Source organism: Amia ocellicauda, chromosome 8, assembly GCF_036373705.1.
Source record: "Amia ocellicauda isolate fAmiCal2 chromosome 8, fAmiCal2.hap1, whole genome shotgun sequence".
Lineage (NCBI taxonomy): Eukaryota > Metazoa > Chordata > Actinopteri > Amiiformes > Amiidae > Amia > Amia ocellicauda.
This window is the reverse complement of record NC_089857.1, coordinates 44,002,353-44,021,505: the sequence shown is the minus strand read 5'-3', so window position 1 is coordinate 44,021,505 and position 19,153 is coordinate 44,002,353. Positions and strand designations below refer to the sequence as shown.

General features: G+C 46.4%; 1 protein-coding gene across 1 annotated transcript; it reads left to right on the top strand.

The window, feature by feature from the left end:
* Positions 1-12,070: 12,070 nt before the first annotated feature.
* On the top strand, positions 12,071-19,098 carry stard4 (StAR related lipid transfer domain containing 4). Its single transcript, XM_066711594.1, has 6 exons — positions 12,071-12,175; positions 13,071-13,176; positions 13,881-13,930; positions 14,237-14,363; positions 14,617-14,734; positions 15,507-19,098. The coding sequence occupies exons 2-6, from the start codon at positions 13,072-13,074 to the stop codon at positions 15,731-15,733; spliced, it is 627 nt and encodes a 208-aa protein (XP_066567691.1). The 5' UTR covers positions 12,071-12,175; position 13,071; the 3' UTR covers positions 15,734-19,098.
* The last annotated feature ends 55 nt before the right edge of the window (positions 19,099-19,153 follow it).

Sequence of the window (19,153 nt, the reverse complement as noted above, 5' to 3'; positions counted from 1 at the left end):
TCTCTATATATATCTTCATCAGCAGCCTTATTGATCCACCGCTGGACGAATTTCTCCCCAAAACGTTTCCACTTGTTTAGAATTGCAGCTTCTCTTTTCCAGGTCACACCAGCAAATCTTCTCATTTCATCTTCCCATCTTATACACGGTCTTCATCTCGGCGTCTCTCAGGATCCACGCCATAGCTTCTTCAGATCTGTTCTCCATGTGTCAGTCAAGTACCTGCACTTGGTCGATGAAGTCACACATCTGGGTTCTCGAGTCCATCTCTTCTCCACTCATTGGTTTCTGGTGCGACGCCTGTAACAGGAGAGGGTGACGGTGGGCCCCCGTGGAAACAAAGCTCTTGTGTAACGCACTATTGATCTATAAACACCTAATGATTTGGCTTACGAGGCACTAGCTGCTTAGAACTTAAAACAAGTCTAATCCAGTGGGATCACAGCAGAATAATGGGTATAGCGTGTGCATGACATAACGGGATTGTGACCGGGCGAGGTAAGAAACACAGCCCGGAGCCGAAGAGATGCAGGGATCCGTGCACATCGCTGAACACTATTCAACACTGAGCGCATGTTCAGGGTTCTCTCTCTCTCTCTCTGTGATTTTGTTAACCAAATAAAGCCTAAACTCTCTGTGATTTTGTGAGTTAAACTGAAACCAGCTACTGCTTTCTACTAATCCAGTTATGTGTTAGATTTTTTGTTTAGTCTTTGCTCTTTCTTTTTTAACATCAGTTGTTTGTCAATAAAGAAAATAGGGAAAGAACAGCTAAGTCTGGCTGCAAACAGAATGTACTGAGCTGGGGTTCGATTATAGATTAAGGTAACACAAGAAATACAACATCGTTATTCTATTCAATAACACAGACCATATTCATGTTTGAAATCCACTGCCCACAACAGCAAGGAAACGATTATTTCAATGCTTTTATATTGGCCTATGTCTGGAAAAAACTAACGCAAAAGCCAATATCCAGCTTCAGCTTTGTGAATTAAAAATCTGTGGGTGTAGGAACCTGTCACAATGATATGATGACAAAGCTGATGCAAGTTTGGGTTTTTCTCTTCAATAATTAGTCCAACACAAAAATATTGTTTTCCAGGTTCCCCAGCACTACTTTGCTATTTTAACAACTTTCTGTCTAATCTCTGATCTCAGTCAGTCCTTCCTTTTTCGCAACACTGCAGTGTTTGTAGTGTTGTGCATTTCAACTCTCCTGAGAATGCCATATTCAACATCGCTCTGCATACGTAACACACAGCATTAAAAATGTCAAGTTTTCTGAAATATGTTGCCATTAATTTGTCTGCAGCACTCCTGTTTTATAGCAGATATTCTCCTGAAGCACCCCAGACATGTTTCACTGCATTGAAGGGGTAACCTTGAAGTCAATAGGGTAATGAAAATGTAGACTGATCTGAGGTGGCTGACAGTAAGATGTGCTTATTGAATTATTACAGAAGCGAAGTGGGCAGAGTTGGATCCGTCGCAGCAGGGAACGGGCGCAGAGGAAGACGTTCCCCCGGGGACGACGTAGTGCCGAGGAAAAGCTTGTCAGCACAATCCCAACTGAAATAATAATAATAATAATCATAAATATATGTATAAAGTAATATATCAAATGACACAACATACAAGCAGTAAGATGAAGTATCTTCTGTATACAGGAGTAAGGTTTGTCTAAACTAGTATTCAACACAAGCAGAACAAAACACTGCTTATATAATGCGTCAGATGTTGCGGATATAATCCTTTCTCGCACGGCCGGAAAGAGTTTCACTCGCCCACCCCTGTATGTCATCACCGGCCTCCTCAGCGACGTCGCCCTCCTTCACACATGACTCGAGATGCAGGTCTGGGGGATTTGGCAAAAACCAGACAGCGTTCTCATTCAGTCCTGCAGTGGGTTTCACAGCTCCATCCACCGCCTGCAACCTCAGACCCCGTCATGGCATGCGTTTGGGTCAGAGGAAACGTAAGAACATAAGAACATGAGACAGTGTCCAATCGAGAGGAGGCCATTCGCCCCATCGTGCTCGTTTGGTGTCCATTAATAACTTAGTGATCAAGGATCCTATCCAGTCTGTTTTTGAATGTTCCCACATTGTCTCTTCAGCCACATCGCTGGGGAGTTTGTTCAGATTGTGATGCCTCTCTGTGTGAAGAAGTGTCTCCTGTTTTCTGTCTTGAATGCCTTGAAGCCCAATTTCCATTTGTGTCCCCGGGTGCGTGTGTCCCTGCTGATCTGGAAAAGCTCCTCTGGTTGATGGAAACCTCAGCACCTCGGCTGCCCTTCTCAACAACACGGCAACCAACCTTTAATGCATCTTTCTCACTTCCCTGACCTCATCTTGATGCCCATTGCCATCGCTCCTTATTAAATCTGTACTCCTTCTCACACTTTCTTTCTCACTGAATCTCTACCGTTGATGATTTCCTCTGCTTTGACCTCATGGCTGGGACTGGTTTATATGTTCTTGCTCTTACTGTATTGTATGAAGTGAAAGGTGTATATTGTGTGAGTTGGCTTGGGTAAGGGGTGCCTGCAAGAAACAAATAATGATAATAATTCGTTAACTGAATGAATTAAGTGGAAAAGAGTTTGGAAAAATCTGGAAGACAATGTCGATTTAAACACGATGTCTTTTAGCAAAATGAACCGACTTGCAGTGTGAGTCTCAGAGACGATGGAGAAGATTGTCTGGGTAATTCAGCTTGCGCCTGCCGTCACAAACGCACAAAGAGCTGCACATGTGTAGACAGGGTATCGAGGGTATGTATTCAAAAGGAGACACAGCTTGATGAAAACCTTTGAGGATCAGGCGCTTTCCTGCGGTGAAATGCACGCGCTTCTGAGAGGAACGTGAGAGAAGGCATTGCTTTAATGTCTACTGTTGTAAGAGCAGGTCAAGACTTCAGTGTTTCCTCTTTCAGAGTGATGGCACTGTATATCCGAAACACTTCACTGCGGGGGATGTGACCTATTTCTCTATTTATAGATACAGTAGATGGGTTAATCCAACCAAGACTAAATTACAATTCCATAAACGATAACAGAACCATTACCATATCATTACGGGAGTCATAATGATCTTTATTTATAGAAGCAGGTGAAACAACAAGCTACTGTGAAGGTGTCCGTTGTATCGACACGCTGTTTTCATGTTTTCAATCATGTTTTAAAAATGCCGTGCTCGTGTTTCACACAGCTGTGTTCTCATGCGTTCGTTTTCTTTGAAAGCAGAAACACTGAGTCATATTCCCACATTGTGCCGCGTAGCATTTGTTTATCGTGGCATGAAGGGACGACTGAACTGTGTCCTTTGAAAATAGAATTCGAAACAGAAGATGCTCTATTTCATTAGTAGTATTACAATGAGGCAGCATTTGTTTGCTTCATCAAGTGTCGGAGTGATTGATAAATTAATTAATCTCCGCCAACTCCACTCTGCTGAAGAACTGGACGATTTTCCCCCCTCTCTCTCTCTCTCTCTCTCCTTTTCTTCTGTAACATCAGGCGCAGGGAGCAACCTCACCCCCTTAAATCCTCGCTGTATCTCCTTTTACCCACATGCATACTATAGGATTGTGCAAGTGTGTGACCTACCTTGAGCCAATTTATTAAAAAAACAAAGAATAGATCGATATGTATTGACTCAAAGTACAACCCTTCAAGTCGTGCTTTTTACTTGTACTGTATGTGAGGCAAGATTATTACTTATTTTACACACTTATACCTCTGCTGTTGAGTTGAGCTGCTTTACAAAATGTCGACCCCACTGGAGACGGACCTGGGAATTATTTTGTTCTGGGATAAAGCCCACTGGGGCTTAGTAAGATCAACTGTGCGTTCACCGTTTCCACCCCGGAGTCCCCCAGGCGGCGATGCACCTTCATGCGGTTGTTTGGATATAACAGTCACTGGCCTCTGAGCCGCGACGGGGCGTACGTGCCCCTCTCCTCTGGCTTCGAGAGCAACGCAGATTGGGAGGCAGCCGGTCGGTGCTAGTCTGACTTCCAAATCCTTCCCTGAGGGTATGATCCCAGACAGTGAACAAGAGAAAGCTGACTTGTGGCTTTAAAGTCTGTAATTTTCCGCTCTCCTGGCTAACTGATGCTCTGACTGGTTCTCCAGCAATGTGCCAACCTGGCTGAATGGTCTCTGTGCACTGCATGCTATTTGCAAAGGCGATATATAAATATTTTTATTCAGGATATATCCAGGTCAGCAATATACACTACAGTTTTACGGGATAGTATTCCTGCCCTGTATCTGAAAACACATTATTTGGCGATTCATTCCATTTATTGATCAACATTTATGAAACGTATATGTTTTAATCCATTACATATTGTCAGTTTGTTGAATTGAAAATCCTCAGGGTGGCTGTTCAAAGTTTGCACACACACCCTTGTGTTGTCTTAGGCCTAGATCAAGGCCATAGTTTGACCTACCAGTGAATCACAAATTACAAACCCGCGACTGAATTAATTAGTAAACACCACTATGTGTGAGTAAAATATGACATGGTACAGATTTGTACTTTGGGAAAAGGTTCTTGTTTTGATTTGGTCTAGGCTTTAATTTTTTTAAACTGCAAAATGAAACCGGTGGTTTTGCTCATGAGTCAATATTTAGCTAGTTTTGGAAAATCAGGCTTTGAGTGGGATTACCTGTCTGCACAAGCTAAACCATAGACCAGGCTGCCACGAAAGACCTGGAAAAACACTAACAAAACACATAAAAAAAAACACCAAAAGCTATCACTAGAGTAATCGGCATGTAGCTTCACATCTTAGTCAGGCAGGAAACGACAAGAGGTAGACAATCGATGGCCTTGCGGTTCAGACAGGTCTCTTCAGACGAGAGGATCAGGATTCTGGTCTGTACTGGAGTAGTGGTTTACTCAGCTGGGGATAAACAATAAACTCAAACCGACTGTCCACCTGTTTGAGTGCTTTACCTCAGTGGCCGAGGTGAAAGTCAACCCCGGCCAATCGAGCAACAAGCTGTCTCAGTCGGTTTCAAACCAACATCAGGGCCTAGGTAATAGTTTCATTTGTTATCTCAGTTTGTATGTATTTTTTATTTATTTTATATTGTTATGGGAACATAACGAAGCATTTAAAATGTTCCAGCGGCTGTGCTTTGTTCAGTTGTTCGAGTGTTTTGGCATTTGGAAGCCATATGTGGCTGGCGTTACTGTTTTCTTACAGACACACTCCTGCAAGTGAAATGACTAATTCTCTTCTCACTATTATGTGGTTTTCTCACTGATCATAATAAATGTTTCTGTTTATAGCAGTACATTATGTATGCGAGTCAAACATTGTTCCTAGATATACAAGAGCTGGCGTCTTTCTCAGGCTTTAATTATAGCATGTCTGGGTGGCGGGGAGGAACATCTTATTTCACAAAGTATGTAGCAGCCACCTACTTCTCTGAGTCACACAGTGGGCTCTGGTCGGACTCTCTGGGGGAATTCCCTGGACTGTGTTCACGGACACAGACCAACTATCAACTGCACACATATTGACAAAACTTTATACATCAAAAATGATACAAAAACTGCAAACAACACAAACAAAACATGGAAATATGTAGAAGAACATAAGAAAGTGTCCAGTCGTGGAGGCCATTCCCCCAGTCATGCTCGTTTGGTGTCCATTAATAACTCAGTGATCAAGGATCCTATCCAGTCTGTTTTTGAATGTTCCCACATTGTCTCTTCAGCCACATCACTGGGGAGTTTGTTCAGATTGTGACGCCTCTCTGTGTGAAGAAGTGTCTCCTGTTTTCTGTCTTGAATGCCTTGAAGCCCAATTTCCATTTGTGTCCCCGGGTGCGTGTGTCCCTGCTGATCTGGAAAAGATCCTCTGGTTTGATGTGGTCGATGCCTTTCATGATTTTGAAGACTTGGATCAAGTCCCCACGTAGTCTCCTCTGTTCCAGGGTGAGAAGGTTCAGTTCCTCAGTCTCTCAGTAGGACATTCCCTTCAGACCTGGAATAAGTCTGGTTGCTCTCCTCTGAACTGCCTCTAGAGCAGCGATATCTTTCTTGAAGTGTGGAGCCCAGAACTGTCCACAGTATCCAGATGAGCTCTAACTAGTGCATTGTACAGTCTGAACATCACTGCCCTTGTTCTCAATTCTACACTTTTGACAATATACCCCAGCATTGTGTATACTTGAAATAACAAGGAGAGGCAAAAGAAATGGATAAATGGATCTGAGAACAAAGCAAAATATGAGAAATAATTGAAAGAGTGACAATGTATATCCCACCAGAGAGACATTATCGAAACAGAATCCAGTTATGCCACATCCTGTTTAATCATATTGTTCCCTGTGCATTGATTCCGTGATGTTCCCCTACTGCGAGTCGGTATCTTGAGTAGATAATTAAATTGTCTTGACCCACACAGACACGGAGATGGGCGCACAGCCATCCCGAGTCTGTGAGGAGCGGCAGCCTTGGACCACAGTCATCACTACTAGGAGCGCAGATTAACAGTCAGGAGATGCCAGTCTGCGCGCTCAGCCTGCTGACAGACTTATCAGCGCTTTGTATGCAAAAGAAACCGTGAGGCCAGACAACAGGTGTTTAATGCCTTCACTGTGACAAAAATATTATTCCGCAGGGAATCTCTGTGAGAGCGCAGGGTCCTGAGTGTCACAGCTAACTGCGTGTAAAAGATCACTGCGGATACTCTTAATGCATTCATTACCAGCGAATTGTTGCTGTTGTCGTCAGTGTCGTTGCTGTCCTTCACCTGGGCTGCTGCTTTCAAAAACACTTTGCAGTTTCCCACAGACACCTGTTTCCAGTCTCGTAGTACAAATGCTAAGGGGTTACAACTTCAAGAACACAGTGTATAAATAGAAACTCCGAAAGCCCCCGGAAAAGAAAAGAAAAGAGCCACGTGTTTAAAGCGACAGAAACAGCAACAAAACAAACCTGCTGTTAAAGATTGCATTTACAATGGTCAGTAGTGGGTCAGGAGCTGGGGTCCAGCTCGACTCTAATGCCACATTGTTATCGCCTGCGGTCTGGGTCTGGCTTCATGTCGCAAACAACAACACAACCCCGGGAATCAGGAAACAGTGCAAACTGACACCAAAAATCACAATCAAAGGATGCAGGGAAAAAGCCAGTTACTCCCAACTATTAATACACAATATTCTGTGAAGCCGCCAGCTGAGAACTGCTCTCTCTGTTACTTGAAAAAGACAGCGTTCACTTGTGAGGCTCACTCTGCTGCACACTCCAGCTCATAATAAATGTCTGATGCGTATCTGTCCCTTTTAGTCATGTACTACTGTTCGTAATATGATACTTAGCATCTGTAATATTGACATAACTCATAATGGCCGGTTTATCTCTCTACTGGGTGGAGCTGTGCGGACAGGCTGCACATCTTTACATAAAGATACTCAATGAAGGGCATCGACCACATCAAACCAGAGGAGCTTTTCCAGATCAGCAGGGACACACGCACCCGGGGACACAAATGGAAATTGGGCTTCAAGGCATTCAAGACAGAAAACAGGAGACACTTCTTCACACAGAGGCGTCACAATCTGAACAAACTCCCCAGCGATGTGGCTGAAGAGACAATTTGGGAACATTCAAAAACAGACTGGATAGGATCCTTGATCACTTAGTTATTAATGGACACCAAACGAGCATGATGGCCTCCTCTCGATTGGACACTGTCTCATGAGCTTATGTTCTAAATAATAGCCCAGAGGACATGAAACTTCTGCTGAATTGAACTGCAGCAGAGCTATCCTGCACACACCAGGCACTGTGAGGAGGGTCTTGTTTGTCTGATACACGACTGGGATCAGATGGGCTCACGTGACGGGCTTGTTCTGGGCCTCTGCATGCTTGTCAGCTTTGAAGTTACATTTCTGCCATGAAAACACAGCAAAATACATTCACTTGAGATCTGTGTTAATACTGGGAACTATGTGGGACACAGGGCTCATTCATGAGTTCATTTTGTGACTGAAATTCAACATAGCTCTGTTGTGCAGGCACTTATTTATTCATTTATTATTATATCATTTTCTATTCCTGCCGTCTCTTGTAACAGTAATTATGTGCACAGTATTTTATGTAACCAAACTGAAGTGCATCTTTGCGGCTTTCAGCAAGAGCTAACTCAGAGAAGACAGAATGGTCGTTCAAAGACGATGATGAGTTTCCACCGTGGCTTTTCAGCTCCTCTTGCAAAATGATTCAGAACAGCCTGTAAACCTCACGGACGGCCCAGATGTATTTGATTAACCTCACTTGACCTGTTTTGGATAACAGAGGTAAACCACAAATTCTCAGAAACAAGGCTACTTTATAAGGAATAAAACAAGTCAGATCACAAGATCACAGAGATCCATTGCAGTGTTTCTGACCAGCTGCCAACGCTGCCGCGCAGCTTCCAGGTGGATTTAAGATCTTGGCACCTGGAGGTGTGTAGTGTTCGTTGTGTGTGTTTGTCTTCATGCCGTGAAAGGTTTTCTTCCTGATCGAAATCGGACAACCTCCCTAATCTTACAATACCTGAAGAAATCTCACAATATTTTAAATATTTAGTCCAAAACAAAGTCAGACCTATTAAGAATACTTTTGTGTCAATTCAACACATTGTAAGCTGAAAAAATAATGGAGTCTCAATGAATGGAGAAAATTAAATTACTCCAAAGATAAAATTAATTGAACGTATATTTCACACTCGATTTCACACCAACAACATGTAAATGTATTTTAATACCTGCCCTCTGTATTGTCCAGACATGCTACAGATCCTTTATAATTACAGTATTACAAGGGGAACCCATGTGATAAAATAGACATTTCAACTTGGGCAACCATTGACAAATTCAGTTCAGTATTTGACACTTCAAGGCAAACATCAATTTCTAAATCCAGATGCTTCAGATTATTTAGGGAACATTTAAACGAATGCATTAAACCCCCTGTAGCGCCATCATGTGGACAATAGGTCAAACCTGCAAAAGAAAGTGTCCCTACAGTCACAGTGCTCTGACACTAGAATGTAAAGTATATGAAGATAGTTTGTCTGCATGTAACAGTATATTTTGCAATTGCAATTGCTTATGTATTATTGTTATGGTACTATACAGGCTAATATCAGTGAAGGTTTGTAGCAGTAGTAGCTAGTTAATTTAGATTAGGAGTTGTGTGCATCAGTAACAGTATCTGAAAGTAATAATACGAATAATAATATAATTATTTATAACCGATGTTACGGTGGAAACACCCTGAGAGTAATTAACCTGGTTTTACATCATAACCCCTTTATACAATGCAAATACAACCCTAATAAGGAAAAGACAGACTGTGTGGAACATGACAGACAAGAAGTGTCATAAGAGAACAAGAGATGTCAGAGGGTACCAACGTGTCATCAGAGCAGTCGCACATGTTACAGAATATGACACTGACCTTGTGTGCGATTGAGCCAGCCAATTGTTAACCCCGGGACCAGTTCTGTGGCTGGTCAATACCACGATTAAAGGCCCAGCACCTAAGTCCGATTAGAAGTAGTGTATGCATCAGTGGGACCGTGGGACAGTTTAGTGTGCCAGCAGGGAGGTCAGTGTCCCTGATACTGTGTCAGTCCGCACTGTGTAGGTATAACAGACTCTGTCCCGCAGAAGTGGTGGTATTACGGTTTACTTTAGTAATAGTAGTGTCTGTAGGTTACAATCAGCCATTAATCAATACAATCAGCCAGGGCACAACAAGGAACCAGGCACGGTCCACACACCTGCTGGATCCCACAGGGCAATCTGCAGTAAGCCCACCTGGAGCCCATCTGGAACAAGTAAGCCCACCTGGAGCCCATATGGAACCAGTAAGCCCACCTGGAGCCCACATGGAACCAGTAAGCCCACCTGGAGCCCACATGGAACCAGTAAGCCCACCTGGAGCCCACATGGAACCAGTAAGCCCACCTGGAGCCTACATGGAACCAGTAAGCCCACCTGGAGCCCACATGGAACCAGTAAGCCCACCTGGAGCCCACATGGAACCAGTAAGCCCACCTGGAGCCCACATGGAACCAGTAAGCCCACCTGGAGCCCACATGGAACCAGTAAGCCCACCTGGAGCCCACATGGAACCAGTAAGCCCACCTGGAGCCCACATGGAACCAGTAAGCCCACCTGGAGCCTACATGGAACCAGTAAGCCCACCTGGAGCCTACATGGAACCAGTAAGCCCACCTGGAGCCCATATGGAACCAGTAAGCCCACCTGGAGCCCACATGGAACCAGTAAGCCCACCTGGAGCCCAGCCCAGCTGCGTCCAGCCTGACCGCTTACAACCCACATGGGGCCCTGCACGGCTGCGACTTCTGGATTATGGTACATTATAATTAACACTAAGTATATAAAATGAATAATATATAAAAACTAAAATGTAAAGAATATAAAAAGAGAAAGCGACTGCCTTGTATATTAATTCAAGACATTAAACATCAAGACTATAGGTTATATATGAATCCATACTAATACTATGTTTGACCCCCTTTCGCCTTCAGACCTGCCTTAATTCTACGTGGCATTGATTCAACAAGGTGCTGAAAGCATTCTTTAGAAATGTTGGCCCATATTGATAGGATAGCATCTTGCAGTTGATGGAGATTCGTGGGATGCACATCCAGGGCACGAAGCTCCCGTTCCACCACATCCCAAAGATGCTCTATTGGGTTGAGATCTGGTGACTGTGGGGGCCAGTTTAGTACAGTGAACTCATTGTCATGTTCAAGAAACCAATTTGAAATGATTCGACCTTTGTGACATGGTGCATTATCCTGCTGGAAGTAGCCATCAGAGGATGGGTACATGGTGGTCATAAAGGGATGGACATGGTCAGAAACAATGCTCAGGTAGGCCGTGGCATTTAAAGATGCCCAATTGGCACTAAGGGGCCTAAAGTGTGCCAAGAAAACATCCCCCACACCATTACACCACCTCCACCAGCCTGCACAGTGGTAACAAGGCATGATGGATCCATGTTCTCATTCTGTTTACGCCAAATTCTGACTCTACCATCTGAATGTCTCAACAGAAATCGAGACTCATCAGACCAGGCAACATTTTTCCAGTCTTCAACTGTCCAATTTTGGTGAGCTTGTGCAAATTGTAGCCTCTTTTTCCTATTTGTAGTGGAGATGAGTGGTACCCGGTGGGCTCTTCTGCTGTTGTAGCCCATCCGCCTCAAGGTTGTACGTGTTGTGGCTTCACAGATGCTTTGCTGCATACCTCGGTTGTAACGAGTGGTTATTTCAGTCAAAGTTGCTCTTCTATCAGCTTGAATCAGTCGGCCCATTCTCCTCTGACCTCTAGCATCAACAAGGCATTTTCGCCCACAGGACTGCCGCATACTGGATGTTTTTCCCTTTTCACACCATTCTTTGTAAACCCTAGAAATGGTTGTGCGTGAAAATCCCAGTAACTGAGCAGATTGTGAAATACTCCGACCGGCCCGTCTGGCACCAACAACCATGCCACGCTCAAAATTGCTTAAATCACCTTTCTTTCCCATTCAGACATTCAGTTTGGAGTTCAGGAGATTGTCTTGACCAGGACCACACCCCTAAATGCATTGAAGCAACTGCCATGTGATTGGTTGGTTAGATAATTGCATTAATGAGAAATTGAACAGGTGTTCCTAATAATCCTTTAGGTGAGTGTATATACCAATACACAAGTTTGGGAAATACCGTGTGCGTGATTTTTATGAACTCTGGTGCTTTCCGTCCGCACATCCCGTCACGTCACTCCGTCCCAGCGCAGGGCCAATGGCGTCCCTCGTAGAACCGCTGATCTGTAGTGTCTGTAGTGAGCTGATATGTAAATTACCAGCATGCGTGTGCAATGGCGGGCACATGTGTGTGCGTGTGCGTGTGAGGGAGAGAGAGCGTTACAGCTCGCAGCCCTGTATGCAAATGAGCGGGGCTTGAGGCTCAGCCCATTAGTGATCCGACACCAATCAGCGGCGAGCAGCTCCGAGATCCTCTCTCCTGATTGGCTGCGGCTCGGGCCCGTCACATCTGGTGACACGGCACGCCGCTTCCTGCTGCCAGACCGCCGAGGCGCAGCGCAGGGCCGGGCAGGAGTCGCAGCCGCTCTTCAGGACAGGTATGGGGGCATATTTCTCTCCGCCTGCGGGCGATACGGAGCAGGTCGTCCCTGTGCGGCTCTGCTGACATACAGGCCGTTGAAAACAGACAAGCCGGCTGCCGAGGGCGCCGCTACCGGGCTCGCCGGGGTCGTCACAGCAGTATGAATGGATAAGAAGAGTGTGTAGATGTAAGATAAATCAATGCAGATATAACCGTTTCAATATGATGATGATGATGATGATGACAACGGGGAAGATGAACAGATGAGACGCTGTTGCCACCCGGAAGCTAGCGGAAAGGGGTCGCGGTCGTGCGGCGCAGCTGTGCGTGGGTCTGCGCGGCTCCACCAATGGGAGCGCTGGGAATCCGCAGACATGCGCAGATCTGCGGACAGGGGGACAGCTGCTTTGTGTGACAGGTGTCTCTGAGGGCGCTTTGTTTGGCTGGGCGAGTTGTGCTCAGAAACAGATTGGGGGTAAAAGCGGCGTGATGGGACACGTCAGGGGGCAGCGGGGGTCTCTGCACTCTTGTACAATGAGGTCAGGCGTATTCTTGTGCCCCAGAGAAGTGTTATCTATGTAAGAAGGCTTTCATACCAAAGTTCATTGAGGCTCGCAATAAAGATTGAATAAGAGCTCAAAGTGGAAACTTGCAGGCTGATCAGGTGTGACTGAACATGGTTCAGTGTCCGCTACTGTCTGCTCTCCTGCATCATTGGACAGAGAGGAATTCAATTAGTGACTGGAATGTGTTTGATTGGAATGTATATTGTTTAATTGCACAGTTCATGGCAGTGCGCTGATGACTATTCAATCAGAGTCCGGTCACTGATTTCTCTCTCTTCCTCTCTCCCCCTGCCTCTTTCTTTCTTTTTTCCTCTGTCACTCTCTCTCCCTCTGTCTTTCTCTCAGGATGGGAAGTTTACCAGATGCCAGCCTTCTGACCACAAAGCTGCAGAACGCCCTGATCAGCTACCACGGCATTGAGGAGGACGAGTGGAGGGTGGCAAAGAAAACCGTAGGTGCAGCTCGACCTTCAGCGCAGAGAGCGCAGCAGCCCGGGCCCTCACTGAGTCACAACCTTGTAAATAAAAACACAAAAGAAAACCAAACGTCTTGTGCGATGCCCCCCCGCGCGTTTGCTCCTGCGTACCAGGGGAGTCGCCTCTGTTCACTGCGATGAGGCAATCGCTCCGGTCCGCGGTGCATCTCGCAAATAAGTGCTTCGACAGGAACACAGGCGTGCCCCACACGTGCACACACACGCCGCGGTGCGCGTGTTGATATTGTCATGTTTCGTTGATGTCCTGAAAGCAGAAGTCAGGGCTGGCGAGGGTCAGCGTTTCACAGCTGTGGGAGGAATACACCTGAGAGAGTGCCGGGAAGATTCCTCTTTGCTTCCGGATGAACCTGCTATAATCCTGTCATTTTTTTCAAGTGTAAAGGTTTCTAAAGGGTTCCGGGTTTGCGAGACATCTCTCTACACACACACAGTGTTACCAGATTATTGAGCATCTTGACATCTTGATCGAGCGATTTTCTATTTTCGTAACGTAGTGAAGAGCCACCTTCCATCACAGTTTCACCTCCGTCCCGCTGCAGTGTTGAGCGTTGAGTTTCAACCGATCTTTTTCAACCGCAAAAGGAGAGACTTGTGTGTTTTGGTGTTCAGTCATTCTTTCCCATGTTCTGATGTGTGTCATCTTCCTCTGTCTCTTCTAGAAAGACGTAACCGTGTGGAGGAAGCCGTCTGAAGAGTTTAATGGGTTCCTGTGAGTTATTGCACATTCCTCAGAAAGCTAAATTAGTGTTGGAAGGCGTGACTGGACCTGGGCAGGTGGTTTACTGTGAGCGCTGCGGTCCCGGCGGATACTGTTTGTGTTTTTCAAGTGAAGAGTGAAAGAATGAAGGTGATAGAATTAAATAAGAAATATATCCTGGCCTTGTTTTCTACCGGCAGTGTCTATTGACCTCATTACCGGCTCACTCCTGGGCAAAATCAAGCCTGTGCCGATTGTTGAATATCCCGCCAGTCTGACCTTGAGTAACGGCCGGTTTTGTGTCTTCTCCACCGGCAGGTATAAAGCTCAGGGGGTTGTGAAGGACAGTCCCAACAGGGTGGTGGACTACATCCGGCCGGGCCCGTACCGGCTGGACTGGGACAGCCTGATGACCTCCATGGACATCGTGGAAACATTCGATGAGGTCAGTCTGAGAGGCTCGAAGTGATCTGTTCGGTCTGGCAGGGGAAGGGAAATGCTGTAAAAACAGGAGGGCGGCAGAGCGGCTGCAATGCAGACGTGTCTTGTGTTTGTGTCTATATGTGTACGTTCGCTGGCGTCTCTCCTCTGGTGGTCAGACGCACGTTCCGTCCCGCGCTGATCTGTGACCCGTTAACCTGTGCAACCTCATCCCTCGTGCCCCCTCACTGACTGGCTCCTCGTGTCTCCGCCCGCAGCGGGGGTGCTGTATGATGCGCTACACGACGGCGGGGCAGCTGTGGAACATCATCGCCCCCCGGGAGTTCATTGACTTCTCCTACACCACCGACTTCCAGGAGGGGCTGCTGTCCTGCGGTGAGTGCGTGGGGGGCCGGGGGGCTACGAGGGGGCGGGCACCCCTCACTCTCACACACAGGCTCGAGGGCAAGTGTCAGCCAGGCAGGGGGGAGTGGGCACCGGCTGGGGCAAACGCAGGCAGGTACACTGGGCAAGAGAGGCATTGTGGTTGTTGTTGCTGCTGTGAGTGTGGCTGAGTGTAATGTACAATAATCCAGTGGGAGGGAAACAAAGGGCAGCTGGTGTGGAAAGCCCTTTAAATGCCATCAGTGCCAGACAGATCACTGGGGTAGTTACAGCTGCAGGTAACTGGGGTAGTTGCAGTTACGGGTAACTGGGGTAGTTGCAGCTGCATGTGTACATAAGTATATAGGTGTTCTGTGTTTGGGATCTGCAACAGGCCCAGGTCTCGGCCCTCAGAGGTCGCTGTGTTTGTGTCTGTTCCATTTCCTGCTGCGTGTTGTGTCGTCACACTGAACCTTTAACCCCCCCCCGCGGCACATTAACACACAGGACTTGAGGACACGACTGCACTCAGGACACGGACAAGTCCTCAGTCAAGCACAAAGCTGCCATCATGTGTTGCAATGGCAAACAAGGGGCAGGGGGTCAAACCTATATACAGAGACACGCTCGCACGCACACGCACACAGTCCAGTGAGCAGTCAGTGCTCATCAAACTCTGGGGAAAGAGTTTATAGACTGTAGTTTATACAATCTAGGGCACATCTGCTCCAGTCCGGGCCGGGCCGGCTGTGTTTCTAAGCCTTCGTGTTCCTCTCTGCCGTAGGTGTCAGCATCGAGTACGGGGAGACGCGGCAGAGCTTCGTCCGAGGGTTCAACCACCCCTGCGGCTGGTTCTGCGTCCCCCTGGAGGACAACCCCGGCCACAGCCTGCTGACTGGCTTCATCCAGACGGACCTGAGGGGCATCCTGCCGCAGTCGGCCGTGGACTCGGCCATGGCCAGCACCCTGGCCAACTTCTACACAGACCTGCGCAAGGCCCTCAAAGTATAGCCTCCATCTACCTCGCGCACACACACGCACATACACACACAGACACACACGCACACATACAGTCTCACACGCACACACACACAAAGACACACACCGACATAGACGCACACAGACACGCACAGAGACACACGCACACACACACAGACAGAGACACACGCACACACACACACACAGACATAGACACGCACACACACACACTCACGCACACAGACACATGCACACTATAATACTCTGCCATTCCGTGAGGTTGTTTTATTTCCAGTACCGATACAGTCCAGCTCAGGGTTGCGTGTTCAGTGTCAGCCCGTGTGATTGTGTTATCTGTGTTCCCCAGGCCCGTCTGGGGGCGAGCGATGAGCGCAGACAGTCCCACCTTCAGCTCTGGTCTGTGGCACTTATTATTTAAAATTATTTGTAAACAGCACAAATATATACATACATATATACACCTCATGTCATTTATATGTACGGTGACCTATCATTGCCCCCCCAAAGCTTCGAGCCATAGACGTGGGAAGCCAGTTTGGCGCCGCGGCTCCGCCCCCCACTCGCACGCCTGGGGCTTCGAGATACCGAGGTCACGCGTCTGTCGTCTTCACTCTGCGAAACCAGGAGTCCAGACCAGGGCTGCGTTCCTCCCCATAAACCACAATCCTCTTTCCTTTTTGCCGAGGACGTGTGCGCAGCTAGTGCAGTTTAAAATCGAAACGCTCGATTCCAGAGGGGCGAGTATTGAGCCGAGAGACCTCTGCAGAGAGGGCGCGGTCCCGACATTTCAAACCCCCGGCGGTCTCGGGAGAGGAGGAAACCGGGGGATGACAAAAACACACAAATATGCAACGGATTTAAAGGTGCTAGTTCGAGGGAGGAGCCGATGGATTCAGAAAGGGCTTTAGTACTTTAGCGAACAAGATATTTATTGAGTGCATGTTTGCCAGTGATTTTTCGGCCGGCGTTGTGATGAGAAACACAGCGAGCGTGAATGTAACGGAGGGTGTAACCAAAGTGTTAGGAGCGATTGTGTCGATCTCGTGTCTATGCAACTCTACTGTGATGCGAGCAGATTCCCAACAAAGTCCAGCTTTTATATTCGTCTTCGGTGGCGTTGGAGTCGGGGAGTCATTCTGAAAAACAACACAAAGCATCATGGGAAGAAAGGCACAGGAAGTGTCTGTGTAGTTAGTTTGCATGGCAGCTGCAGGGTCCCCAGCAATACACACTCCAGGGTGGGACACGGCGGACGGGAAGCCCACCGGAGCACGGTGCGTGTGGGTTGGCCCGTTCCAGTTGACTGCATTTAGGAATGCTGATTTTAAGATTTGAGTGTTTTTATTGTGTTTTTATTAATATTGTTTTTTTATTTCTTGTGATCATTTTTCATGTCTCAACTCACTCCAATCTTGTGTTCCAGTGTGACCTTGTGTATTAACTTATGTTATTGTGATTATTATTGTCGTTATTACTTCCGATCAAATACTTTGTGAGTGATTTGTAAACAGTGCAGTCAGATGTTCTGGGATTCAATTCATTTAAACTTTAACTTATACTTTATAAAAGACCATGTTTTTATTCTGTGCTCCACGTGTCCAAGCACAGCAGTTTGGCTGTGGGAGATTCATTATTCCAGCACATTTAAAGACGTGCGGACGTAACACTCAAACAGAAATGGGCCAGACTGGGTCCAATCCAAACTGACCCCCTGCCAGCCTCGAGGCACAATCGCAGCCCTGAGGGTGAGTTAACAGGATGCAGGAGTCAGACATCTGCTTCCTATTTCCGCCCAGAGTCGACACCCCAGCCCCCCAACAATTTTTAAAAAAGGAAACTCACGGGGTTTGCACCATGCGATTGGCGGCTTTTTGCAGGGTCAGGTCTTCTGGTTGTGACCCCCGCCTCAGTCCGGCAGCTGGGCCATCCTCCTAGAGCTTTTATTGTGCTTTTATTTTCGGGGGGAGGGGTTGCAAAATTGTTCCATTGCTTTGATGTATTTAAATCTTAATGTGAAGATTATTTATATATATGTTTGGATGTACACTCACCTAAAGGATTATTAGGAACACCATAGTAATACTGTGTTTGACCCCCTTTCGCCTTCAGAACTGCCTTAATTCTATGTGTCATTGATTCAACAAGGTGCTGAAAGCATTCTTTAGAAATGTTGGCCCATATTGATAGGATAGCATCTTGCAGTTGATGGAGATTTGTGGGATGCACATCCAGGGCACGAAGCTCCCGTTCCACCACATCCCAAAGATGCTCTATTGGGTTGAGATCTGGTGACTGTGGGGGCCAGTTTAGTACAGTGAACTCATTGTCATGTTCAAGAAACCAATTTGAAATGATTCGACCTTTGTGACATGGTGCATTATCCTGCTGGAAGTAGCCATCAGAGGATGGGTACATGGTGGTCATAAAGGGATGGACATGGTCAGAAACAATGCTCAGGTAGGCCTAGAATTTAAACGATGCCCAATTGGCACTAAGGGGCCTAAAGTGTGCCAAGAAAACATCCCCCACACCATTACACCACCACCACCAGCCTGCACAGTGGTAACAAGGCATGATGGATCCATGTTCTCATTCTGTTTACGCCAAATTCTGACTCTACCATCTGAATGTCTCAACAGAAATCGAGACTCATCAGACCAGGCAACATTTTTCCAGTCTTCAACTGTCCAATTTTGGTGAGCTTGTGCAAATTGTAGCCTCTTTTTCCTATTTGTAGTGGAGATGAGTGGTACCCGGTGGGGTCTTCTGCTGTTGTAGCCCATCCGCCTCAAGGTTGTACATGTTGTGGCTTCACAAATGCTTTGCTGCATACCTCGGTTGTAACGAGTGGTTATTTCAGTCAAAGTTGCTCTTCTATCAGCTTGAATCAGTCGGCCCATTCTCCTCTGACCTCTAGCATCAACAAGGCATTTTCGCCCACAGGACTGCCGCATACTTGATGTTTTTCCCTTTTCACACCATTCTTTGTAAACCCTAGAAATGGTTGTGCGTGAAAATCCCAGTAACTGAGCAGATTGTGAAATACTCAGACCGGCCCGTCTGGCACCAACAACCATGCCACGCTCAAAATTGCTTAAATCACCTGTCTTTCCCATTCAGACATTCAGTTTGGAGTTCAGGAGATTGTCTTGACCAGGACCACACCCCTAAATGCATTGAAGCAACTGCCATGTGATTGGTTTGTTAGATAATTGCATTAATGAGAAATTGAACAGGTGTTCCTAATAATCCTTTAGGTGAGTGTATGTAGAATCAAAACTAAAACAAAAAGGTGCATTTGTACGTTGGTCCCTGTGTCTCATTTTCTACTTTTCAACAGTAAAAAAATAAATAAAATATAAGGAAAGCAAAACGAACATGATTGGGTGAAGGTTTACACTGGTCTCTGCATATGAATTATTACACACTATT

Bases quoted from the DNA above. Each gene is read 5' to 3' on its own strand.
- stard4 (XM_066711594.1), top strand. From the start codon at position 13,072: ATGGGAAGTTTACCAGATGCCAGCCTTCTGACCACAAAGCTGCAGAAC. The intron at 13,177-13,880 runs GTAGGTGCAGCT...TGTCTCTTCTAG, and splicing joins GGAGGGTGGCAAAGAAAACC to AAAGACGTAACCGTGTGGAG. The intron at 13,931-14,236 runs GTGAGTTATTGC...CTCCACCGGCAG, and splicing joins GAAGAGTTTAATGGGTTCCT to GTATAAAGCTCAGGGGGTTG.